Below are 27,674 nucleotides of genomic sequence, written 5' to 3'. Positions count from 1 at the left end.
GTGTCCTTGTGCAAGGCACTTATCTCCACATTGCTACGGGGGGATTGTCCCTGTAATAAGTGCACTTTAAGTCACTTTGAATAAAAGCGTCTGCCAAATGCATAAATGTAAATGTACCTCTTTGTACATTTTTAAAGCACAATTCCTCATTAAAGCAGTGATCTGATGACAAAATATTGTTATTGAAATCGGCCTATATTTTTTCTGTGAAAATCGTCATATTGGTGCATACCTAGAAATAATGGCCAACAACAATTGTTGTAATACTACTATCCCTAACCCTGCCCGTATAAAAGAAAACAACTATTTCATGTTATTTATAAAATACATTCTTCCAAATGAGGACATTCCCGGATGTCCCCAAGGGGAGGTTTTGTCCACCCCCACACAACCTCCCTCCCTCTACACACACCCCCTCTACTGGCGATGGAATATTTAATCTGCAAATGAGTTTAGATACGGCAGCCAAATGTCATTTAGAGTGATTTCTCTCTCTCTCTCTTTCTCTCTCTCAGCTTGTAACACACCCACTTTCTCTGTCACAGCCAATGCCCATTGCCTCTCGACCTGTACTGGAGAAATTACATGTTTGCGTGCATGGATGTGCGATTGCATAAAACAGCCCCCCTCTCCTCTCCTGCTTCTTTCTCGGCCTCTCACACAAACGCTCCCAGTGCTCTCGCCTCATCCTCATTCTCTTCTATTATTCTTCTGGTGCTATTAGGTTGAAACCATGGAGGACTACCACAAACCAGACCAGCAGACTGTGCAGGCTCTGAGGAACATTGCCATCCGCCTCAGAATCAACTCTATCAAATCCACCACTGCGGCAGGCAACGGGTAAGAGCTCCAACATCAATCTGATAAGATTAAGCACCTATTCACTGATACCTGGTACTTGGTGTGACTTTACTGAACAGTCAGACAGACAGACAGACAGACAGACAGACAGACAGACAGATAGATAGATAGATAGATAGATAGATAGATAGATAGATAGATAGATAGATAGATAGATAGATAGATAGATAGATAGATAGAAAGAAAAAGACAGAAAGAAAGAACACATAATATTGGTCCTCAAAAGAAAAATAGGCATATGGTGATTTAGGAATAAATTTAGTTTAAATTCATGATTTTAAAGGAGAAAAACAAATCTGTATAGAATATAGTCTACTTCCCTCTAGAAAAAAAAATCTTAATTTTTACAGCCAATGCACTTACAGCTAGTTTTTCCACATAATCTTTTGTCATTGATTATAAAAGCGCCGCGCGGCTGCAGAAACGCGCACGGAATGCAGCGTTCTTTGTAGCGCTCGAGTTGGGCTTTAACGCACGAGCGAAGCTTTTACACAAATGACGCACGCGCATTATTACCGAGTGAACAGGAGTTATTTTTGCAATTTCTGTCGCTGGTCGACAAAATCCCTGCAAAATTTATATAATGATTGTATTATATGATTAAATAATATATTAGTATACTATATCATTATATTAATATTAGGCTATTACAAAATACAATAAACATACTTAATAAATAAAAATACTTAACTAAAATAATTTGTATTATTTGAAATCATCCCAATTTAGATACATGCACCCCTAAAAATACTTTTTCAATGTATGAGGACATTACTCAAAAAACAAAAAGGAATTGTAGGCTAATCATTATGTTACATTAATAATAAAGTATATTTTCTTTTTACATTTTAAATATTATTTTTATATTTTAGAGAAAACAGTTTGCATGTTTTGGCTCCTTTAGACTATTCAACGTTGTGTTTTCAGTTTATATAAAATAAATGACTTGGCAAATAATGAAGAAGAAGAATGTGCAATCACTGAATGCTTCGAAGCCACACATATGCTTGATTAAGAAACAAAATCTATCTATCTATCCATCCATCCATCCATCCATCCATGGTGGCCATAGAGTACAAGTCAGTATTACGTCATGTGGTGTTCATCGCGGTCCGTGAACTAATCTTGAACCAGGTGCGTGTTAGTGGGTAGTTTGTCTGCTCAAAGCTTTAGATAATGCCACAAGTGTGGTGCCAGTGGGGCATCTTGGATTAAACATCACCTTTAACATCCTTTGGATAGGCCAGTCAGGCTTTGTCCTATTTATTCCAGACAGAATGCGTACAAATCAAGCAAAGCTAAGCAATTCAATGTTTAATAATAAATCAAAGTGAAAAAATAACATGACCTAACAATGAAAAATATTTTACCAAATGTATTAATGCTCATTTCTACATAAACTAATATATTAAACACATAAAATGTTTCAATAAATGTTGTTTACATAATATAACTAAATGCATTATGAACTAACATTAACCAGGTTGAATAAATGTGCTAAAAAAAAATATTGTTCATTTTTAGTTCATGACAACCATTTTATTAACTAATGCTAACATACACAACCTTATTGTAAAGTGCTACCAAAAATGTTTATTTAAAACCTAATTCAATTAACATATCTATGCAAACCTTCTGGCACTTTACTCGTTATTTCCAAGGCATCCAACATCATGTTGCAGCGTGGCAGAAATCATGTCTGTGCTTTTCTTCCACACCATGAAGTACAGGCCGGATGACCCCAAGAACCCCAACAATGACCGCTTCATCCTGTCCAAGGTGAGGCTCTTGGTTCCCAGGTCACAAGAGACACTACAGCATTGTAATCTGACTTCTAGTAGGCTTATTCAAGTTTGGCTTACTGTGAGTGTGATACTTCAAGTTTAAACCAAGATGGCACCAAGCCAGGTGTTTTTCAAGCAATGACTGTGGCAGTACCATGGTACAGTGATGATATCAGATAATATAATGGTACTTTGAAAAATACCATGGTACTGAATGATTTTTATATAGTAGGGCTATGCAAAATATTTGATCAACCTTTAGGTGGAGTTCGTAGTTGTTAAACTTTTTTTCTTGGATGATTGCAGTTAAAATTGTGGCTGCATCAGGAATGTTTGTGTTTGGTCCACAGGGTCATGCGGCCCCTGTCCTCTACTCGGTGTGGCTGGAAATTGGTTTCCTGAAAGAGTCTGAGCTCATGAGCATGTGCCAGGTGGATTCAATGCTGGAGGGACACCCCACACCTGTAAGTCATAGATACATGCTGATCTCAAATCAGCTGCTCTACTTTGATGATCTTTGTGGAAATAAAGTTGTGCTCATAAGTTTATATAACCCAGTGCATTTTTTTAAATGGTGAGATTATGGAAATTATCTTTTGTTGGGTTTTTTTAACCTCCTGAGACTCGAGCATTTCTGCTGTGTGAATTGTCCATTTCCCTTATTGATTTTTAACTAGTAGCACCTAATAAATGAGCAAAAAATAAATCAATTCTTGTGTCAGGATTCTGTCATCAGTCTAGTCTTGTTTTTACTTTTGTGGCGGGATCCTGACACTCTTGTTGTTTTTGTTATTTTGGGAAGTTTTGTTTTCTCCATGTGTTTCTCTTTCTTTGATTATTTCTGTTCTGTCTCATGTCATGGCCCTGCCCCTCATTTCTCGAATCTTCTGTTAATTTGCTTCACCTGCCCCTCTCGTCTGCCTGCCTGATTTCACCCTCTTTATACTTCCCTCATGTGCTCTGTCCTGTGCTGGATTCTTCCTCCTGTTTCAGTCTGTTTGATTTCTCATGTTTGGTCCTTGTTGGTTTTGTATTTCAGTTTATTGGTAGTTCTCTGTGTTTGTTTTTAGTTAAGTTTTAGATTTGCCCATTAATTAAGTATTTTGAAGAGCTGAATGTCTGCAATTGGCTCTCTTTGCATTGTCAAAAAAAGAAGTAGTGCTGAAGCATTTTGCCAATCAGAAATAAGCATAATTAATTCTGAGTCAAAGTAATGGCCAGCATCATCCAATCACTGCCAACCATGTTCAAATAAAATCAAGAGTCTCCTGAACTGAGATCAGTCAGTTTAAATTAAACAAATTTATGCTTTGCATATAGCGAAGCCAAAATACAGTGTCCACGCATGTGTTCGCAGGGGCGCACAAGTTTAAACCAGCCCTAAAAAAGCTGCATAACAGATGTTTTAGTTTGAAAGGGGTATGTAAATTTAGGAGCACACCTATATTTTGAGAAAACAATTACTGGTCTTAGATAAGCAAACATTTATTAAAACTGTGAGAAATATTGCAGTTTACTGGGTCAGAAATAATTGTTCCAGTTAAACTGGCTGCAACCACATACTAAGCCATTAACCAATGTCAGCTCTTATTATACAGTATGTAACATCTGTGTGCACAGAAGCAGCAGTTTGTGGATGTGGCCTCTGGCTCCCTGGGGCAGGGGTTGGGCGTAGCCTGTGGAATAGCCTATACTGCGAAATACTTTGATAAGTCCAGGTAAGAATGTTTATCTGTACACAGATATATTTATTATAGCATCATATATGAAGTCTACAGAAATTCCAACATAATTATTGTTTATTTTTTTGCATACATTTGATCTCTTTGAAAAGAAATACTTAATACTTTGATTTCAAACTTAAACATATTGATAGACTAATAATCTGCTGATACTTGGCTATTTTTTTAGATTACAGGCATTGGCTGATAACTGTACCTGATTGGCCATATGTCTATGTGCACATATCCATGTTCCAAAATCAACCGACAGCCTTGTCAATGGAAAATTGACATTTTCTGTTTTCAAATATTTTTTGTGAATTTTGCATAAATATTGCAAATAAATGTAAATTAAGTGTTTGTTTCAATTCAGTAATTGTATGTTCATCTTCTTTGCATCTTATCAGCATTGGCCATTTCAAAAACCTAAGACTTTTCTTGTGTGTTGCCATTTTACAACTAGAAGATAGTGGGCCTATTGTCATCAAGTTACCTTCCAAATATTTGTCACAAATACTGATGAGAGTGCTTACTATAATCTCTTTTGTTTGAGTGCAAGCGTGATGTGCATGTTGTGGATTTAAAGGGTGGGGAGTTTTCTCGACAAGCTGTGCCTTGAACAATTCTTCTGCTCTAATAATCAAAGCCCCAGCAGCCATCAATCAGTTATTTTAAAATCATAGATAGAATAGTATTAAGGCCTAAATGCACCTTCCTAAATTGAAAAAAAAATGTTTTATGATAATTGGTGGTGAACAGTTTACCCACTTCTTTACAACAAATAGTAAAACCTTATAAATAAATAGTTTGTCTGAGCATCATGTGCAGATACTCATTGCCTGCTGTGTCGTGTATCTTATGCCTGAACAATGGTTTGAACCCAAATGCAGAACACAGACATAGAGTATGATAAAATGGTATTTAATAATGAACTGTAATTGATGAAAGATTAACAGATAGTTGATAGAACTGTAGGATGAGGGCTGGACAGGCAGGAGGTAATGGCAGAGTGAAGCGGTTAGCTGGATGGTTTGGCGTGGTAGGCTTGATGGAGAGTGCATCTGAAAATGAATGAATGAATGAATGAATGAATGAAGAGATAAGTGATGAATACAGGTAGGGGGTGGAATGGTGGAATACTCTAGTGGACTGAACAATCTAGTGATAAATGAGAACTCCAGATTTAAGTAGCATAGGCTGATGATGAGATGAAGACTTGCAGGTGAGAAGTAATCAGTGGGGAAAACTGCCACACTAGGAACAAACCAACTAAGAAAACAAGGGGAGACACAGACAGACAGAAAACACAGATGGAGAAGCCCACATACTGACAGTGTAAAAGCACTCTTTGTTAAATCCCAGCTGATTTGTAATTGACAAAATCTATCACTTGTGGAAGATAGATGAACTGGTGTGACAGGAAAGTGTCAGGTTTTATTAAGGAGGGCTGGGTTGATGTGTTTTAACACATCAGCAAGCAAGCTAAAATGAAAAAAGGAAGAACAAGAAAAGGAGAGAAAGATAAAAGCAGAGAATAAAACTAAATGATGATAAATAAAAATATATGAAAGGAAAAAAATCAAGAATGAAGAAACAAACCAACAAAAAATCATCAAGAGCTGAAATTATTATGAAATAAATGTCGTATTAACTTAAACCTTTGGAGTCTAAGAGGTCCCCAGCCCATTTTAATAGCAAATGTTTTTTTTTTTACATATATACGGTTTAGGTTAAAACCCTTAGGAAATGCTTTTAAAGCAGGTTTCCAAAGCAACCACCCATAACATCCTAGCAACCACATAGCAACATGCTAAAAACAACTCATAACAGTTTAGTAACAACAAAGCAATATCTTGGCAACACACTAGCTAACCTAAATTTTGCATGGGGAACAACCAATCACATTTTCATCAGAAAATGTAAATATCTATTTGTGCTTTGTCAATCTTTTGCTGCAGTTACCATGTGTACTGCCTGCTGGGGGATGGAGAGATGTCAGAGGGGGCTGTATGGGAGGCCATGGCTTTTGCCTCCTACTACCAGCTCGATAATCTGCTGGCCATACTAGATATCAATCGACTGGGACAGAGCGATCCAGCACCCCTCCAGCACCATGTGGAGAAGTATCAAAGACGCTGTGAAGCCTTTGGGTAGGTGTTTAGGTTGGGTAGAGAGGTGGTGTAGTGGTTAAGGGCAGAGGCTGCATATTACAAGCCTGTAGGTTCAAACATTAGATTGGATGATTAATAAATTATCACCATTGTGCCCTTGGGCTAGACACTTAAACTTAAGTTGCCCCAGGAAAGCAGTAGCTAAGTAAATGCTTTGGATAACAGTGTCTGCTTAATGACATATAGGTGAATCTCATAAAACCAGAACATGTCTAGGTCAAAAATCGAAAGAAAGAAAGAAAGAAATAGATAATTACTATTAAACTTAAGACCCTAATGATTTGGGGAATTTTGGGGTTAAATGGGCCTAATTGTCATAAAAATAATGTCACAAATCTTCATGGCCCTAAAATAGCCTTAATAAGTTTTTAAATATTAGATTTTGGGCTGAAATGTGATTTGGGCATATTTTAATGAGATTCATCCAAATAACCTGGTGTTTATGCTAGTTTGTTTTGGTCTTATTTAGCTAGTTTGTCTAGTTTAAGGGAATCATTAATCAACATTGTTATTGGTCTGTGTATGTTAACTTACAATTTTTGGTATTTGTAAATTATTTTTATATATTTGTTTTTTCTGTTTGTGTATGTGCATTTAAGAGCAATTAATCATCTTATTTTCTGTATGCTTGCAGTTGGCGTGCCATCATTGTGGATGGCCACAGTGTAGAAGAGCTGTGTAAAGCCTTGAGCCAACCACGACACCAACCAACTGCCATTATTGCTAAGACCATCAAGGGCAAAGGCATTCCTGGTATATTTCAGTCTTACCACACCTACCATATATATATATATATATATATATATATATATATATATATATATATATATATATATATATCACTCACCTAAAGGATTATTAGGAACACCATACTAATACTGTGTTTGACCCCTTTCGCCTTCAGAACTGCCTTAATTCTACGTGGCATTGATTCAACAAGGTGCTGAAAGCATTCTTTAGAAATGTTGGCCCATATTGATAGGATAGCATCTTGCAGTTGATGGAGATTTGTGGGATGCACATCCAGGGCACGAAGCTCCCGTTCCACTACATCCAAAAGATGCTCTATTGGGTTGAGATCTGGTGACTGTGGGGGCCATTTTAGTACAGTGAACTCATTGTCATGTTCAAGAAACCAATTTGAAATGATTCGAGCTTTGTGACATGGTGCATTATCCTGCTGGAAGTAGCCATCAGAGGATGGGTACATGGTGGCCATAAAGGGATGGACATGGTCAGAAACAATGCTCAGGTAGGCCGTGGCATTTAAACAATGCCCAATTGGCACTAAGGGGCCTAAAGTGTGCCAAGAAAACATCCCCCACACCATTACACCACCACCACCAGCCTGCACAGTGGTAACAAGGCATGATGGATCCATGTTCTCATTCTGTTTACGCCAAATTCTGACTCTACCATCTGAATGTCTCAACAGAAATCAAGACTCATCAGACCAGGCAACATTTTTCCAGTCTTCAACTGTCCAATTTTGGTGAGCTCTTGCAAATTGTAGCCTCTTTTTCCTATTTATAGTGGAGATGAGTGGTACCCGGTGGGGTCTTCTGCTGTTGTAGCCCATCCGCCTCAAGGTTGTGCGTGTTGTGGCTTCACAAATGCTTTGCTGCATACCTCGGTTGTAACGAGTGGTTATTTCAGTCAAAGTTGCTCTTCTATCAGCTTGAATCAGTCGGCCCATTCTCCTCTGACCTCTAGCATCAACAAGGCATTTTCGCCCACAGGACTGCCGCATACTGGATGTTTTTCCCTTTTCACAGCATTCTTTGTAAACCCTAGAAATGGTTGTGCGTGAAAATCCCAGTAACTGAGCAGATTGTGAAATACTCAGACCGGCCCGTCTGGCAGCAACAACCATGCCACGCTCAAAATTGCTTAAATCACCTTTCTTTCCCATTCTGACATTCAGTTTGGAGTTCAGGAGATTGTCTTGACCAGGACCACACCCCTAAATGCATTAAAGCAACTGCCATGTGATTGGTTGATTAGATAATTGCATTAATGAGAAATTGAACAGGTGTTCCTAATAATCCTTTAGGTGAGTGTATATATATATATATATATATATAACCACTGACCAGTACCATATTCACACAATACACATTATCCTTTGTTTTGAAACACTCTGGTATGCTCAGTGGCTGAAGATAAGATGGGATGGCACGGCAAGGTTCTGCCGAAGGACATGGCAGAGAGTGTGATGAAAGACTTGCAGAGCCGCATCCTCAATAGTAACAAGCGCATGTACCCGGCTTCACCTATTGAGGATGCTCCCCCTGTGAGCCTTCGCAATGTTCGCATGCCCAGCGCCCCCAACTATAAATCTGGAGAGAAGGTGAGAGAAAAGGATGGATGGATGATATATACTATATATGGATGGATGGTACACTATGTAGATCAATGGGTAGAAAAATAAACTGATATATGAATCATATTGTTGATGTATGAACAGATGGATGGAAAGTGGGTGCATGGATGGATAGATAATGATTTATGGATGTTACATACTGTAGATTAATGGATGGATGGAAAAATGAACAGATGGATAGATGAATGGAGGATGTACAATGTTGATTAATGAATGGATGGATGAAAAGTGGATGGATGGACCGATGGATAGATGGAAAGACAGATGAATGATTGATGGATGATACATACTGTATAAGGATGGATTGATGGATAGAGGATGCATACTGTTGATGTAGTATATGAATGGATGGATGGAAAGGGGATAGACGGATGGATGGAAGGACAGATGAACGATGAATGGATGATACAGTACATACTGTATAAGGATGGATGGATGGATTGATAGATGGATGAAAGGACTGATGAAAGTTGGATGGATTATACCTACTGTATAAGGATGGATGGAAGGATGGATGATGAATGGATGGATGGAAGGACAAATGAACATGAGCGATGGATGGATGATACACTGTATATCGATGGGTGGAAAAATTAATGGATGGATGGATAGATGAATGGATGATGCATTCTGTTGATGTATGAATTGATGGATGGAAAGTGGATTGAAGGACAGATGGACGATGGATGGATGATACATATTGCATAAGGATGGATGGATGGATGGATGGAAGGACAGATGAACAATGGATGCATGATACATACTGTAGATGGATGTATACACTTGATGGATGAATAGTTGGATGGGTGTATGGATGGTGCATACTGTTGATGTATGGAGGGATGTTTGGAAAGTGGATGGATGGACCAGTGGATGGAAGGGTAGAAGGATGATGGATGGATGATACGTACTGCAAAAATATGCATGAATGGATGGATGGATTGATGGATGGATGGAAAGACAGATGAATAATGGATGCATGATACACCCTGTAGATGGATGGATGGAAAAAATAAATGATGGATGGATAAATGGTTGATGCATACCATTGATAGCACATACTGTGGATGGATGGATGAATGATGCATACTGTTGATAGCACATTCTGTGGATGGATGAATGATACACGCTATAGATGAATGGATTGATGTTCATGTTTCTGTTCATATCCATGTTTTTTTTCCCTACAGATTGCCACGTGTAAGGCATATGGAATGGCAGTGGCCAAACTGGGACGTTACAATGAGCGTGTCGTGGCTATGGATGTTGACACTAAAAATTTCACCTACTCTGAAATCTTTAAAAATGAGCATCCCAACCGCTTCATTGAGTGCTACAGTGCGGAGCAGAACATGGTAAGAAATAATTAAGTATTATCATGGATATATTTGAAATATACAAGTACCAAGAATAAAAAAGGGCTGCCTTTGAAAATGTGCTATTATTATTATTATTTCTCAAAACATTTCCAGAGAAATAACTCAAGTGGTATCTTAAAACAATCATCATGTGACATAGTTTCGACAATATTATGCAACATCACAACATTTATTCCCAACCAAAGTTGCATACATTTTTGACTGAGATCTTGTATTGATGATGGGAAACTTGAACTACTCCATAAAGTCTTCTCCAGCACATCCCAAAGACTTTCAATTGGGTTATGGTCAGGAATCTGTGGTGGCGTGTGAAAATGATCATTCAAGATTATTTTCAGACCACATTTCTTGGTTCACCACTATACTTCCAGGTTTTAATAATGCATTGGACAGTTCTTAGCCCAATTCCAGTGATTTCAGCAATCTCCTTAGTTGTTTTCTTTGCTTGATGCAGGCCAGTAATCCGCCCCTTCTGAAACACAGTAACATCTTTTCCACGACCATGGGATACGTCTTCCGACGTCTTCCGGGATACTTTTTTAGAAATGAGAAGCTGCACACTGCATCAGTTAGGGTTAAAATAATTGTTGACAGCTGAAACATATTAATCACTGCAATAATGATCCAGTCATAGGCTTTTAAGTATCTGCTTATTTAAATCCAACAGCAACTTTTTTTTTTTTTTTTGGCCATTTGCATTTCCTTTATTAGTAGTAATATGTGTAATTGCTTCATGGTTACACCCTTGAAGGTTTTGAAAGATAAATCAGAGGTCTGCACATTAGGGACACTTGTGCAGTGAACAATCTCAACGAATTTCTAAATGCTCCCTAGACCCTCCACTGGAGCTCTGGAATTGGCCACATAAAATGCCCCTCACAGCATTTGAATTGCTGGTTTGTTAAATAATACATGGAGTTATATCCATAATGCAGCAGTGAAGATGTGACCCACTTGCGCTCCATTTTGCACCACGCCCTGCTGCAGTGCCTCACCTGATAAGCCATGCAGAAATCATTTTCAACAGCTTTTTGGTCTCAGAAGCACATGCTTTATGATCTGTGCTGTATGCCAAAATACCAATATTTCTGCTTTGTATCTATATTTACATTTAGCAGATGCTTTTGTACTAAATGACTAAATGAGTCATTGCAGTCATATCTTGGTAAATGTAGTAGATAAAATGTAGGTCAGTTGTTTGTCAGGTTCATTTTTTTTTTTATGTGATGGGAAACAGTTGTGACAGGAATGCTGAAAAGCTGAATATTAATACTAAGGGGCCAAAGGGTTCCACATCCTAGTGGAATGCAATACTACTGCTACTTAGAGGGCATATAGTAATAGATTGGAATATGAATACTAGTGAGGGAGATGTAGTCTGCCATCAAATAAATATCCAATAGTGCCTTACAGTGGCCCCAAGGGTATTTAGACACATCGGCCACACTTAAAAATGTATGAATTTCATTGCAATAGATAACAAAATATTAAACCCAAATAGCATTTATTGTAAAGTTACAAATCTCACCCTTACACTTTGAGAATCTTATGTTGAGAATCCAATATCTGGCACTGAAAATACTTAATGTGGTTAAAGTGCTGATCCATTCTAGATGGTGAGCCACATGAAAAGAATTTTAGACAAGAAACAGGAAATTATAGCAAGTGTGTGAGCTGGATGCTGGTAATTCTTCTCATATGAAGGATAAAATTGACTTCCTGTTTAGCAGATTCCATCTCTTTCTCAATATATTACATCCAACTTAAGGACCAGCATGGACTCTATTAACTATTGAACCATGTTTGATTTATTGTCCATCTCTGGTTTATTTATTCATATATAACCAATGTCATGACCTGTGAGGTACATGCTTACTAGAAAAAAAAGAGTTGCGCTTGCTCATGTAAAAGCTGCTACTATGATTCTAGGGTGTTGTGGTTGGTTGCTGAGGCAATGCTATGGGTTGGTAAGAAGTTCTGGGAGGTTGTGAAAGCATTGCTAGGGTGTTGCTAGTGCTTTACCTGGTGGTTGCTTAATGGTCAAAGTAAAAATAAAAGCTCAAAATAATGAGTAGGGAATTTGCGGCAATTTGCCAGAACTCTAGATTTATTGTAAGGGTGAAGTCCGTCCTTCAATGTCAGTCTATTGGATTTTTTTGCCCATTTTGTCTTCTGCCAGACAAAAATCGTTAGCCTGATCACTTAGAAAGTGATAGCACACCTCTCCACAACAAGCCACATGATTTGAGGTAGTAACCATGTCTTTTGGAAAAACGATGCAGGACGAGGAATGTGCTGAAGATGAATACTTAGCTTTAGTGGTTTGTTCAAATCCCTAATCTTTAGGATGAACGATAGTAATAGTGATACTTGCCTTAGCAAACACCACAAATAGATAAAATGTTCAGAAATTACAGACTTTAGGTACAGTTCTAAAGTCAAAATCTGTTAACATACCAACATCCATCCCTCATAGGTCAATGTTGCCACAGGCTGTGCCACACGTGAGCGAAACATTGTGTTTGCCAGCAGCTTGGCAACCTTCTTCACCCGTGCCTATGACCAGCTCCGCATGGCAGCTCTTTCTGAGAGCAACATAAACCTCTGCGGTTCCCACTGTGGCATATCAGTTGGTGAGATAATCTTCCTCCTGTTTTACAAGCCACAATGTAACCCCACCCATATTCTGACAGACAGTCGCACTCTTCAATCAATTTCTTCCTTTTTAGTCCCACCTACTTTCCAGCACCTCCCTTTCTCCACTCACACACACAGCAGTTGCAAATCTAACTGTAATGTTTTTGAATAGATTTGTGTGTAATTCACCCCCTTTTTCCTTAATCTCTCTTTCTAATGTGTGCTTTGTTCTCCTGGTCGTTTGGAGGTGGTGCAACTTTTAGCACCCAACCCCTTCTCCCTCTCTCCCTCCCCCTGTGTATCTCGGAGGCTGTCTCCGGGTGACCAGGCACCCCCTTCTTTTAGCACAGGTACACTGCATGCCACTCTGACTGTTGGTCCAGGGTGATCTGATCTCATTCATTTTCATTGGTATTTGTAGGTATAGTGTTCACATACAATTTTAGTACATCAGGATTGACACCAAACATACAGTATTAATCTGTTGGCAGCTAATGTGCTAAATGCTAAACATAGGCTAAAAAGTAAACCCCTTTATTTATGTACTACTTTAGGAACATTCTAATGTTTACGAATCCTCTGAAGACTGGTTGGAACTGAAACTGCCAAAACCTTTGTGAGAATATCACTGTGAGTTCGATGCTCAGAAACAATCCCATAGCAGGACTAATTTATTGCTAAATGACAGAGAAACATTGACCAAAAATAGCCTTTTAATGGTACATTTAAATATATATATATATAGAGAGAGAGAGAGAGAGAGAGAGAGAGAGAGATACATTTTTACCATTAACTATAAGATAATTCATACTTTTTACATTTAAAAACATAATTATTTTGTACAATATTTTACAGTATAATTATATATTTGTATGTTACATATTTTTTCTTGGTATATAGATATATTAACCATATATTATAAAGTTAACATGTTAACCAATTAAGAATATTTTACTAGGAATGGGTAAAAATATACATTTTCCTATCTTTGTTTGAACGATTTCTTTGAAATCGATTCTTAAATCCCAGGATCGATCTTTTACTCTACACGGCAACCCTTTACAAAGTGCTTAAATCACTTGCATATGCGACCACATTTTTGCTATGCGGCTAAAAATGTCTGTGATTAGCACCTAGCTGATACAATTTCAGATTACACACCGTGATTGAGAAGTATATTGGTTCTGGGGCATGAGCCCAAAGAGTGCCATGCAATCCACGTGTCGTTGAATAATGTCTCTTTTAAAGGGATAGTTCACCCTAAAATGAAAATCCTCTCTTCATATTCTCACGCTTATGCCATCCCAGATGTGTATGACTTTCTTTCTTCTACAGAACACAAACAAAGACTTTTAGAAAATATCTCTGCTCTGTAGGTCCATGCAATGCAAATGAATGGAAACCAAATCTTTGAAGGTCCAAAAAGCACATTAAGGAGCATAAAAAGACTATGAGTCCTGTGCTTAAATCAGTATCTTCAGAAGCAATTTTATAGGTGTGGGTGAGAAAAAGATCAATATTACCCGAAATCTCCACTTTCACATTTCACATTCTTCTTTTGTTTTTGTTGATTTGCATTGTTTGTGCCTATCCCCAACTACTGGGCTGGGAGGAGAATTTATAGTAAAAAGGACTTCAATATTTATCTGTTTCTCAACCACACGTATCATATCACTTCTGAAGGTATGGATTTAACCACTGGAGTCATATTGATTACTTTTATGCTGACTTTATGTGCTTTCTGGACCTTCAAATTTATGGCCACCATTCACTTGCATTGTATGGACCTACAGAGCTGAGATTTACTTTTAAAAATCTTTCTTTGCAAAGAAATGTATACACATCTGGGATGGCATGAGGGTAGAAAATTAAAACTTTTGGGTGAACTATCACTTTAATACCCTTTTATGTTCTTTTTGTTTGGTGTGAAAGGACCTTAAATCATATGGTAGATGCTGTCAATACATTGATATTGTACATTTCAGTGTCTATCCAAGCGTACAAAAAATGTATGTGTGCTCGAACAACACCTTATATACGAATATTGAGATCACATTGGTTGGTCTGTTTTTCTGTACACCTGCTTGCCTGTCTGACTGCTAGACTTTTTGCATGTGTGTACACCTGCCTCACACATCTGATCAACAACAGTTATGCTCTTCCATTACAATTAATAGTGTGAGCATGTGGCTTGGGTTTGCGTGTGTATTTTAGGAGAGCATGGACCAGCACATATGGGGCTGGAGGACATGGCTATTTTTAGAGCCATCCCCACTGCCACCATTTTCTACCCCAGTGATGGCGTGTCTGCTGAAAAGGCTGTGGAGCTTGCAGCCAATACAAAGGTATCTGCTATTTTTCAATAACCGATGTTGATACAAATTTTTACAAAAAATTCAATCCAAATATCTGAAATCTTTATATTAGATTTAGGAACTGATACACTCCTTTTATTTGGCCAAGTGGGCACAAATACCAATAATTTCAAAATGAATGAATACATTTATTTTTTAAATCAGTTCAAAATTGATTGTAAAACCTATACATTTCTCCTAATTTTCCTTTTCACTCTTATTTTATTAATTTGTTTAGGGTGTCTGCTACATCAGGACCACTCGTCCAGAAACTGCAATCATTTACAACAGTAATGAGGACTTCCATGTTGGCCAAGCCAAGGTAAACTTCCCCCTTATTATGGTTGTGTAGTGGTCTAACGCACGTAACTGGCAATCTGGTAATCAGAAGGTCATTGGTTCAATCCCCACAGCCACCACCATTGTGTCCTTGAGCAAGGCACTTAACTCCAGGTTGCTCCGGGGGGATTGTCCCTGTAATAAGTGCACTGTAAGTCGCTTTGGATAAAAGGACTTACAGTGGATGTAAATTCTTTAAAAAAAAATTCAATATATTAGATTCTGTTAGAGATATCAAACCTGGTCCAAAACAACCACAATTCAATCGTAAATGTTTAATGATTCAGCTTTTTAGGCTTATTATTGTTATTGCATGTATGAATGTGTGATTAGGTGGTGTGCCAGAGTAAGGAAGATCAGGTTACCGTGATTGGAGCAGGAATGACTCTTCATGAAGCTCTGGCTGCTGCAGAGCAGCTTAAGAAAGGTACAAATGAAACCTCTTACATCTAAGGGGCCACTCAGACCAAACACGTTCTTGTGCCAAAAAAGTTGGATAGATATGCAGTTAATATAATAAAATGCAGGTGTCTCGAGGCATGCTTTTAAAAGATAATTTTTTTTAACTTGAAATGGCATAAAAAAAAAAATTAATGCACCTGTGTGAGACACTAACAAAACAGCAAGATGCGACACAATGTCCTAAGGCCCCTAGTTAGCGCATGTCCAATGGGCCGTTCAGAACTGACACATTCTTGCGCTAAAAACGCTAGGCAGGGACACAATGTAAATAACAGAACATAGGTGTCTCAAAACACACTTTTAAAGGTTTAAGTTCTTTTAAACTTGGCATGGCCTTTAAAAAACGTGTAGCTCCTGTGCGAGACACTTAAAAACAGTGAGATGCAACGGTCAAAGACATCTGTCTAGCACGTCTAAGAGACTGTTCTTATTAAACACGTACTTGCCAAAAAAAAAAGCTAGTTAAGAACTCAAAATATATAACAGAATGCAGGTGTCTTGAGAAAATGTTTTAACAGTTTAACTTATTTTTAAACTGACACAGCATCTAAAAAATCCTCTTCTGTGTTATATGCTGAAAAAACGAGAAGCGATGCAACAAGTCACATATATCTGTCTAGCGCAAGTGTAAGAGGCCATTCAGAATGAACACGTTCTTACACTAAAAAAGCTTGATAGGAATGCAACAAATATAACTGTTACGATGATGCAGCGAGGCAGGCAAGGAGAGCGGATCTAAGAGTGGCTAACGACTCGGTTACTAACGTAACCTCGGTTCCCTGAGAGGAGGGAACGAGTATTGCGTAAGTAGCTTACGCTATGGGAAAACTCCATTTCTCGAGAAATATTGAAGTCTTTATGTCTCGCGTTCGCGCGCTCAGAGCCCGCCGAAATTAGCATAGCCAGGCTATATAATGGGCACCCCGTCATACGAGTTCCTTTAGGTTCAATCGACTGAAGCGAACTGACCAAGCACAAGCACGGCAGCTTACGCAATAATCGTTCCCTCCTCTCAGGGAACCGAGGTTACGTTAGTAACCGAGTCGTTCCCTATCGAGAGGTCTCTCCTATTGCGTAAGTAGCTCACGCTATGGGAACACCATGTAAAACGCTGTGCGTGCTGACTTCGATCTATGAAGCCAGAGGCAGATGCCTGAGCCTTAAAGCAAAGTGATTATTCCACGAGCCGGCCAACGGCGAGCTACATAATGGGATAGTATAGAGCGCCCTTCGAAGGTGGTCCATGGTGGGGCGCTCATAGTACATACACAAGCACATATCTTATGTACTGAGTTTTCTATGTGCTGATATGCATAAAAAATCCTCTAAGTCAGTCAGAGACGGACCTTGTAAGGGAGGAGATAATGCTCAGCATATACATACTCCAGTCCATTCTACAGTCAGGCTGATAGAATGTTGGAATGCATTTTTCTATGTACTGGCATGCATAAAAAAATCCTCTGAGACGGTCAGAGACGGACCTTATAAGGGATGAGATAATGCTCAGCATATACATACTCCAGTCCATTCTACAGTCAGGCTGATAGAATGTTGGAATGCATTTTTCAATGTACTGATATGCATAAAAAATCCTCTAAGTCGGTCAGAGATGGACCTTATAAGGGAGGAGATAATGCTCAGCATATACATACTCCAGTCCATTCTACAGTCAGGCTGATAGAATGTTGGAATGCATTTTTCTATGTACTGATATGCATAAAAAATCCTCTAAGTCGGTCAGGGACGGACCTTATAAGGGATGAGATGATGCTCAGCATATACATACTCCAGTCCATTCTACAGTCAGGCTGATAGAATGTTGGAATGCATTTTTCTATGTACTGATATGCATAAAAAATCCTCTAAGTCGGTCAGGGACGGACCTTATAAGGGAGGAGATAATGCTCAGCATATACATACTCCAGTCCATTCTACAGTCAGGCTGATAGAATGTTGGAATGCAATGAGGGGACCTGTAGGTTATAAAACTCTCGTAGAGTGAGCTCTGACGCCTAAGGGGCATTGAAGGCCCTTGGCTTCATAAGCTAGCGCTATAGCATCCACTATCCAGCGCGATATTCTTTGCTTTGAGACTGCGAGACCTTTAGTGCGGCCGCCAAAGCATACGAATAATTTTCCGTCTGTCTGAACAGGGCAGAACGTTCCAAATATACTCTGAGAGCCCTGACGGGGCAGAGTAAATTAGTGTCGCTTTCGTCTGCTGGGGACGATAGCGCTGCCAGAGATATCACCTGTGCTCTGAAGGGTGTGGAAAGCACTTTAGGAATATACCCGTGCTTTGGCCTAAGGACAACTCTGCAGTCGTTAGGTCCAAATTCCAGGCAAGCAGCGCTTGATGACAGTTTTGCTGTTTAAGGTGCACGGTTCGGAGAGGTTCTAACGGGGCACTCTTGAGTGCGTCCAGGATCGTGGCCAGGTCCCAGATCGGCACCGAGGGGGGGGCGAGGAGGGTTCATCCTCCTAGCGCCTCTTAGGAAACGAATGATTAGATCGTTTTTCCCTAATGAATGTCCTTTATCAGGATTGTGCGATGCCGCTATGGCAGCCACATAGACTTTGAGCGTGCAGGGTGTGCGACCCGCCTCCAGCAGCTCTTGCAAAAAGGCAAGTACACTTGGTATCTCACACGATTTGGGGTTCAAGCTCTTGGTATCACACCAGTCACTGAACACTTTCCACTTTTGGGCATATAAGCGCCTCGTAGAGGGTGCTCGCGCCTCAGTGATGGTTCTCAAAACTCCACTGGGGAGGTTCTCGGGAACCCGTTGAGGGGCCATGCATGGAGGGCCCTCCATAGAGTGCAGGGAGGGAAGGCGACCGCCTTCATTTCCAGACAGTTTATATGTATGCGCTTTTCCGGGTTTGACCAAAAGCCGGAGACAGGCCTGCCCTCGTAAAGGGCCCCCCATCCTATTTTGGAGGCATCTGTCGTGATCATTTTTCTCTGCGTGTTCACGCCCAGACTCACGCTGGTTTGATACCAGTTGATGGCTTTCCAGGGCGTCAGGGCTTTTATACAGCCGTGATTCGCTCTGATCAAAAAGTGGCCCGAGCGCCACGCATGAGTGGGGACACGGCTCTTGAGCCAGCGCTGGAGAGGACGCATGTGCAACAATCCTAGCTGGAGTATCCTAGCTGATGCCGAGGCCATGAGACCGAGCATTCTTTGAAATCGTTTGACGGGGGCGCGCGCGCCCTTTCTGAATGATGTTGCAAGGCGTCGAATAGAGAGCACGCACTCTGATGAGAGGCGCGCTGTCATCTGCACTGAGTCTAGCACTATTCCCAGAAGATATATTCTGGCTGGGGGATAGCACGCTCTTTGCAAAATTGATTCTCAGACCCAGGCATTCTAGATGGCTGATAATCCAAGATCTGTGCGTCGTTAACTGACCCTCTGATTGTGCTATGATTAGCCAATCGTCGAGGTAATTCAGTATTCGCACTCCCCGCTGTCTCAGGGGGGAAAGTGCCGCATCCATACATTTCGTGAATGTACGGGGGGCCAATGATAGGCCGAATGGTAGTACTGTGTACTGGGATGACTGTCCCTCGAAAGCGAATCTCAGAAAAGGCCTGTGATGAGGCACTATCGGAATAAGAAAGCGTCTTTCAAATCCACTGATAGAAACCAACCCCCGGGGCGAACTTGCGCGAGGATATGTTTGGTTGTTAACATTCTGAACGAGCGAATCATAAAAGCTTTGTTCAGATGTCTGAGATCTAGGATGGGGCGGAGGCCACCATCCTTTTTCGGGACGAGAAAATAGCGGCTGTAAAAACCTGCCTCGCTCATAGAGGGAGGAACAGTTTCTATAGCGCCCTTCTCTATCAATTCGAGCACCTCGGTGCGTAGAACATGTGACACATCTTTCCTCACTTTCGTCTCGACCACCGCAGAAAAGCGGGGTGGTCTGTGAGCGAACTGAAGTGAGTAACCGTGTTTTATTATGTTCAAAACCCATTTTGGCATGTCGGGGATTTTTTCCCATGCTTTTGCTCGCACAGATATGGGCTGAATGTTGGCTGGGGGCGTGTCGCAGTGACGTATGGGCCCCACCGGCAAATTGCCTTGTGCTAACAATGAGTTTACAGCTCCCAGAGGCACAGGTGCGCGCTGAGCAGCCGTGTTGAGTGCCGAGTGCAGGGGTACGTGTGAGCTTACAGGCACGCACGCTATCTCCGTAAAGCTCGCATCGTGAGCTGGAGAAATGTTTGAAACTGTATAGACAGTGTTTACAGGTGGGGGTGCATACATTGTAATAGGCACGCGCGCCACTTTCATAAAGCTTCCCGCTCTTAGCGGGGAGTTTCTTGGCTCGCGCGTCGCATCTGTGATGCTTGCGGCATGAGACAGAGAACTGTTTGAAACTGTATGTGCAGCGCTTATGGGTGGGGGTGCATCTACTGTAGTAGGCACGCGCGCCACTTTCATAAAGCCTCCCGCTCGCGGCGGAGTGTTTTTGGCCATGCATACAGTGTTTGTAACTGTGGGAATGCGCACATCTGGCGCTGGCACATCACGCTCTGTTGGAGGGGTGCTGGTCCGGAGTTCTCGGGTGGTGGTGAAGCACGCAGGGACTGGCCCGGCGTGACGTCACTGAAGTCCGCGTGCTCTGGCTTTTTTCTTGCGCGGCTCGAACAGAGGGGGCGGCAGCACGGTGGTAGCAGGCTCGTTCGCGGCGAAGCGAGCGAAGCGAGCGCGCGGCTCGTTGAGGCCCAGGGAGTCACATTCGGGGCATCCGCCTCGAGTGAAAGCAGCTTCTGCGTGGTCAGGTCCCAGGCAGCGAGTGCAGATAATGTGATGGTCCCTGTCAGGAAGAAGGCCTCTGCACGAGGCGCAGGTCGAAGGCATTTGGAACAACGCCTCGAATTTGCTCTTTTACTAAATACAAAAAGTGTCGCAAAGGCGAACACTTGCAAAGTAGCTTAGTAAAAGGATATAGTGATGCGCGCCGGATGGCGTAGCAGAAGGCTTCGAAGGCGGCTGAAGGCGCCGGCGTCCTCTTAGCAGTCCTGCTGTAGGCTTGTCAACGGCGGGCGAAAGACTCCAACAATCCGGAGGATCCAGCGAAGAGGAGGTCTTCGCTGAAGGAGATTAAATCTAAAGGAACTCGTATGACGGGGTGCCCATTATATAGCCTGGCTATGCTAATTTCGTCGGGCTCTGAGCGCGCGAACGCGAGGCGCGCGACCAATCAGAGTCGCCCCGTCATTGGTTCGAGCAGATGCCGCAGCACAGCCAATGACCGAGCTGCCTCGCTCATTACTGTCTGCTGTGCAGCTGCAATGCGTTTTACATAAAGACTTCAATATTTCTCGAGAAACTGAGTTTTCCCATTTCGTAAGCTACTTACGCAATAGGAGAGACCTCTCGATAGGGAACTTTATTTACAAACAAAAAGGGCAGGTGCAAGGCAAAATCACGGGAACAAAGGAAAACTGCCGCGAGGGGCAAAACAAGGTTGTAAGACACACAATGGCATAGACAAAGGACTCGGGGAGAAAACGCAGACCAAGCAAAACAACATTCAACAAACGACAAAGGAAAGGGAAAACAAGCGGGTTTAAATAGACAGGACACGGTGATAACAAAATCACGAACAGGTGCGGACAATAACATTGTGCTGGCAGAGGGGGCCGGGAAAGATGGGAAATGTAGTTTTGACAGAGACAGTGAAACATGGGCAGACAACACAGAAGACATGACAGGGAGCGTGAACGGTAAAACAGAAAACACGGGCGGAAAACAAGGGAGCGTGACATGGAAAGTGACTAGTGACGGGTGAAACAGAAAACACGGGGCGGAGAACACGAAACACGGTGCAGACGATGCGAAACATGGTGCGGATGACGCGAAACACAGTGCAGGTGACACGAAACAATAACAGAATGCAGGTGTCTCAGGAAGCGCCTTTAAAAGTTGAAGTTCTTTTTAACTTGAAACAATGTCTAAAAACGTGCCGATCTTGTGCAAGACGCTGAAATAAAACAGCGAGATGCAACGTAATGTCAAAGATGTTCGTCTAGTGCATGTTAACATAGAAAAACTTTTGAAAAACTGTGCAAAAACATATTTGGTGTAAACGGCCCTTATAATGCAAATAATCTCACCATTATACAGGTTTGGATGTTTAATTAATCCCTTTTCCCTATTACGTTTCCTTTTGATGTAAACTCTTCCCCTGATTTGTGTTTGGTATTCCAGAGAGGATCTACATCAGAGTGATTGACCCCTTCACAATCAAACCCTTGGATGCCAAAACCATCATAGAACATGTGCGTGCCACCAGAGGTCGAGTCATCACGGTTGAGGATCACTATTACGATGGTGGGTTTAACCTTAGAGCGCAGTTTCCTTTGTTTCAAGCATACATTTCAGCATGGTTGCACATCCAAGTAGTAAGAACATGTCCAACCGAGGAGGCCTCCGAGAGATGTTGTGGCAGTCTGTAATTGGCTCTTTGAAGAAAGATGATGTGTTGGCAAATTGTCATTGGATCAGAGATCAAGAGGCATTGGCTTGTCATAATAGGTACATTTTGCGGCCATGTCACATTGTGTTTGTTCAGGGGAAAAAGAGACAGCGAGAAGCGGAGGGCTGTCAGGTCTCCTTAGGCATGCATATGCCCACAGGGCTTGTTGTGACCTAGATAACATAGACAGCTCTGGACTGCGTGCCAGAGGTGGAGCGAGGCTGGACGAGAGAGAGAGAGAGAGAGAGAGAGAGAGAGAGAGAGAGAGAGAGAGAGAGAGAGAGAGAGAGAGAGAGAGAGAAAGTGAGAGCGAAAGAGAGAGAGAGAAAGTGAGAGCAAAGGAGAGAGAGAGAGAGAGAGTATAACATAACAAATTATTCTGAAAGCAAGCATCTCCTTTGCCCAGGGGGAGGGAAAGAGGATAGAAAGAGAGATCATGTGATTGTCGCAAGAATGAAAGAGGTGCTATGTGGAGAGTCTACTAAGGGAGGATGATATCTGACATGTATGAAATTTAAAAGAAGAATTTAGAGGCGGGAGGTCAAACAGCGACCACTTTATAGGTCCTTGTTTATGCTCAGTTGAGTTACTATGAAGGAATAATAGAGATATCAATTGAGCAATCCTACCTTAACAACTCTTACCAGCGTCCACCCTATAACATTAGTATTCAATCTTTTCTACTGAAAAGGTGCAGTCACACTCCACTTTGTGCTCCATGCATTTCCATTCAAACACATCCGAGGGTGGGAGACTAGAAATGCAAGCTCATGCAAAGGAACATCAAATCATCGAATGCAAGTTCGGTGCATTATGGGCTGCGAATCTGAATGTCGAGAAGACCAATAGAAGATCTAAACATCACACACTGACCTCTTAGAAGAATACATATTTCAAAGCTGCATTTTTTTATTGTTGCAGGAAATTGAGTAGATGGTATAATCTAAAATTTTGAACATAATATTATTTGTTATTTATTATTAATTAAAACAGAAGCCATTGTGCATGACATCATATCCTTGTCCGTTGTGATGACCGAAATATCTATGCATAGTTTTCAACTGAATTTTACAGAAATTATCCCAAAATATGGTGAAACTTTATTACAGAGGCACTTTGTAGTCATCCAGAGAGGACACACTTTTTCATCCCAAATCTTTAAATAAATCTTAAAAAAGTGCATGCTGTGGATTAAATTGTGTCAGCCCTCATTTTCAAATGTACTACATGAACAGTGTAACATCAGTAAAGTCACCTAGATTTTCTCCAAAATAAATGTACTAATGTACAAACTTAACGTGTGTGCACACCAAGGTCGCCAAACCTCTCCGTCCCAGGTGTCATTGTATCCACTCAGGGGGGCCCACAGTCTGATAATATAAAAATGCTGCCTGAACATTTCTGTGCCACCACAGACTGATTGCTTGGCCCCTGCCTGGCCACCCCATTGAAAAACTCCTGGCTCCACCCCTGGTCAGAGCTACAGTAGAAAAAGTAACCAAGGGGGAAGAGCTTAGCGAAGGGTCAATTCTGATATCCTTTCCTCATTCTCTCATGAAAATTACTTGGCTTTGGTGACATTTGTGCTCAATTATATCTTTCATTACACATATTGGCACAGTTCCAAGGTTAAATGTCCACTGTGTGGCGCTAAAAGCTATTAAAATCTTCTCTCAAACAGGTTTTTAAGGTTAAAGGAGCTTATAAACTACAGTTTAGGCTGTGTCAGAGAATATTGTGAATGCATTGATTTCAATGAGGGTGGTGTGTTGGAAGGAAGGAGAGGGAAAACGCAATGGTTTTACAATAGTGACGCTCTGTCATGCGACCAAAACTTGAGAGCATTTCAACTTTTCCTGCATTGCAATCTGATGTAGGCATGCATTGACCAATGAGAATTTTGAAGACGCAGTTGAGCCATGAAATCGAAAAAAAGGTGGAAAAATGTATTCCCTATTCTTTTTTATTTTTCTCTAGTAGGCTAAAAATACTGTGTAGTAATTGTAGAGAGAGAGCCTGGAGACGTGTTTCAATGTTTACTAGTACATTTTCAAATATATCATAAATAGCTATCTCTATCCGTGATAACCAATGAATTGATGCTAGTTTTCAAACTGAACCGCCTCATCCCTCTGTGATACATGCCTTTCAAATGGACCTTTCGTATTAACGTGTCAAACACTTTTTGGAGCTTTTCCTAATATGTAGGCGTCCTAATGCTGTAACAAGTTTAAATCAACAAAACCTTTCTCCCTACCCTGAACTCAAACCTAAACTTAACCGATAGTGTCATAAAAGCAAATGTGAGAAGAAACACAATTGCTAAAGTCACCATGTCATTTTGCGATGTTTCTATGACACTTTGGTTTCATGTGTCGACTCACATGCTCTTCAGGACTTGTACCCTGGTCCTCATGTTGCTAGTGCATCTTTCTATCAGTTGAGATACTGTGCAGTTTGATTGCAGTGAATAAGCTTGTAAATCTAGTGTCTCCTTACAAATCATGCATTATATAAAAAGTGTTTTTATGTCATTAGATTGTGTGAAGAGCAAATGTGTCAATGAACTGATAATGTAAAGTTTTACTTGCGATTTGTGTGATATTGAAGTCGATGTTGGTGCAACTCTAGTGTTAATATAACTAGGAAACTGCCACGGTACGTACAACGAGTCATGTTAAAAATGTAGGTAAAGTAACATTATTCTTTGAGACAAGGATGTTCTCTACCTACCTTTCATATTTCAACCTATTGTAATTCAACAGGTGGCCTGGGGGAGGCGGTGTGCTCTGCTATTGTGAATGAGCCTGGCTTCACTTTGCAGCGTCTTGCTGTCACTCATGTTCCACGCAGCGGCAAAATGTCCGACCTGCTCAAAATGTACGGCATTGAGCGTGACTCCATCGTGCAGATGGTCAGGAAGATGCTCAGCAGCTCAGCCAATGCCAAGTGAACCTGTTCACTTTGCCCCGCCCACTCCACCCAATCAAATAACCAGCCCTACAAGCACAGTCACATGACTCCTCCTCAGATTGTGGCTCCCCCACCACCTTGTTCACTGTGAATGACCCTTGTGTGAGTAAAATAATTAGATATTTGGTGTACATTTTAAAGTAATATTCACATGTAGTTTTTTCCCCTTGCAAATATATACAAATGCACACATGAGCAATTTTCTAACTCATTGACAGGCTAAAGTCAACATGAAATGGTATTCACAGCCTATTTAATTTCCATAATATTACATATTTAGAGTGAAATAACATATTCCAGGAGAAAAACTGTGAAGGACTGCTTCCTTCATGAAATACTGCTGGCTCGTTGATTAAAATGTAAGCGGCCATGATGACATCAGCTGAAATGTAAAGTAGTTTATGAAAGTAAATCATGCAGACAAGTATATTTGTTTCTTAGAAATAATCAGCTCAGGTGAATCACAGTAAGACCAGGAATATGTGTTACAAAATTAAATAGGGGCAGTTTTGATTTCATGTTGACTTTAAACTCAAAGCTGAAAAGGTCACCGGTACTAAAAATGGCTGCCATTTTATGACATCACTTCAGAAATCATTAATATGGTGTATCAAGTGATGCTCATGTGTTTTTAACCATGCTATTTGATAAGAACCAATAATAAAAATGTTTGCAATGTTATATTTTAATACTTTTTATATTGTTGTGGTGTAACTACAAAGATGGGGCGGGGCTGGATTCTATGGGAACAACATAATATAAGTGTGCACAAAAAAAATTTGACGTAACATTAGTAGAGTGTAGTCCAATGAGAAAACAAAAGTAAGAAAGAAAAGATAATCAAATGATAATGTCTGTGGGGTGGTTGAATTCAAAGTGTTCAGTCAAGTAGTTAATGGTTGTCATCTGTGAAACAGTTTGTAGTATGGTGTTTACAAAGATGGCGTAGCCTTTTGTGATGTTGTTAGCATGAAACATGGTTGAGATGAGAAATGGTTGGACACCAACAGACGCCAACTGGAACATGCTGTTACATATGAACTGTGAACCTGCAATAAACACTTCCTCGGTTATTTTTCTATGTATCTCAACAAGTCATTGATTAAAACCATCTGCATTTGAGTTTGAGAGTTCATGTGTGTCCTGCCTGTTTATTCACATTAGTATGTGCCAGTTTAAAAGTGAATATGAGATTTACAATCCTCATATCCACATGAACGCATAAACAGACACCTGAAACAGACATTTACAATGAGTCACATTTTCAGTTTGTCACACATTGTTTTCTGTTAATAAGTTTTTTTAATTTCATCCTTGTTCTTCCTTACCTTTAGTACTGCACTATAATCATAGTAATACCAGCCTTTTCCCCAACTGTTTTAACCAAGAACAACAGAATCTGTTATGATAATGTGTATAGATAAGGTTACTCCAATGCCACACATTGTGAATCTCCAATGTTGGGATGTTTTCTCACCACAGATCACTGTATTTACACTTTGCAACTCTTGCAGCAAACACAGCAATGCTCCAGCCACAGGTCAGAGTATAAATTGTAAAGTAATAAAATAACTTTCTTATTTTAAATAAAGATTAGATTACTTTATTATTGGGGAGACTGGGGCTAATTTTCACATGGGGAAATGTCCACTTGAACTTAATCTCAGTAACTGTAAGGTTTTGAGTCAAAAGTCCAATTATACAATTGTGTGTTTTCTCTTGCGGTTTACGATATTGGTTTCAAATACCTAATTTAAAAACACTTTTAATTTGTTATAACTATTGTGAATTGGGCAACATGAGTCACTTTTCCACCATCGGGCCGAACAGTTCTGAACACGTTGAGGTGTGGTTCCAGTAGCATTTCCATTTGGCATGACACGATTACAAACCGTTCTCAGTCTGGATTTAATCATGCTCAACTGTGCTTGTGGAATGGCTTTAGTATGTGGCGAGTCAAGATTGTTGTCAATTTGCCAACTCTAAGGTAACTCATTTGTTTCAAGGTTGCTGGCACAGTTCACTATGGTGAGGTTAGTAAAATGAGTGTCTAAAGCCTCAGCCGAGCAAAAACGTATGGTTTTTGTTTGAGTTTAATATGATTCACTTGCAT

General features: G+C 40.5%; 1 protein-coding gene across 1 annotated transcript; it reads left to right on the top strand.

Moving 5' to 3' along the window:
- Window positions 1–533: 533 nt before the first annotated feature.
- tkta (transketolase a) lies at window positions 534–26,688 on the top strand. The gene is made up of 14 exons (XM_052101073.1): window positions 534–840; window positions 2,523–2,640; window positions 2,996–3,109; window positions 4,266–4,363; window positions 6,325–6,516; window positions 7,172–7,290; window positions 8,691–8,887; window positions 10,111–10,275; window positions 12,776–12,932; window positions 15,151–15,281; window positions 15,529–15,612; window positions 15,963–16,056; window positions 22,321–22,443; window positions 25,354–26,688. Exons 1-14 carry the CDS (start codon window positions 734–736, stop codon window positions 25,539–25,541), a joined length of 1,887 nt encoding a protein of 628 aa, XP_051957033.1. The 5' UTR covers window positions 534–733; the 3' UTR covers window positions 25,542–26,688.
- The last annotated feature ends 986 nt before the right edge of the window (window positions 26,689–27,674 follow it).

The sequence above is a fragment of the Xyrauchen texanus genome, chromosome 32, assembly GCF_025860055.1.
Source record: "Xyrauchen texanus isolate HMW12.3.18 chromosome 32, RBS_HiC_50CHRs, whole genome shotgun sequence".
Lineage (NCBI taxonomy): Eukaryota > Metazoa > Chordata > Actinopteri > Cypriniformes > Catostomidae > Xyrauchen > Xyrauchen texanus.
Note: the sequence above shows the minus strand (reverse complement) of the source record. Positions and strands in the feature narration are given on the sequence as shown.

What these genes read in the sequence shown, in the direction of transcription:
- tkta (XM_052101073.1), top strand. Translation starts at nt 734, where the DNA reads ATGGAGGACTACCACAAACCAGACCAGCAGACTGTGCAGGCTCTGAGG. An exon ending in ACCACTGCGGCAGGCAACGG is followed by an intron (nt 841 to 2,522) that starts GTAAGAGCTCCA and finishes GTTATTTCCAAG; the next exon opens with GCATCCAACATCATGTTGCA. An exon ending in ACCGCTTCATCCTGTCCAAG is followed by an intron (nt 2,641 to 2,995) that starts GTGAGGCTCTTG and finishes TTTGGTCCACAG; the next exon opens with GGTCATGCGGCCCCTGTCCT.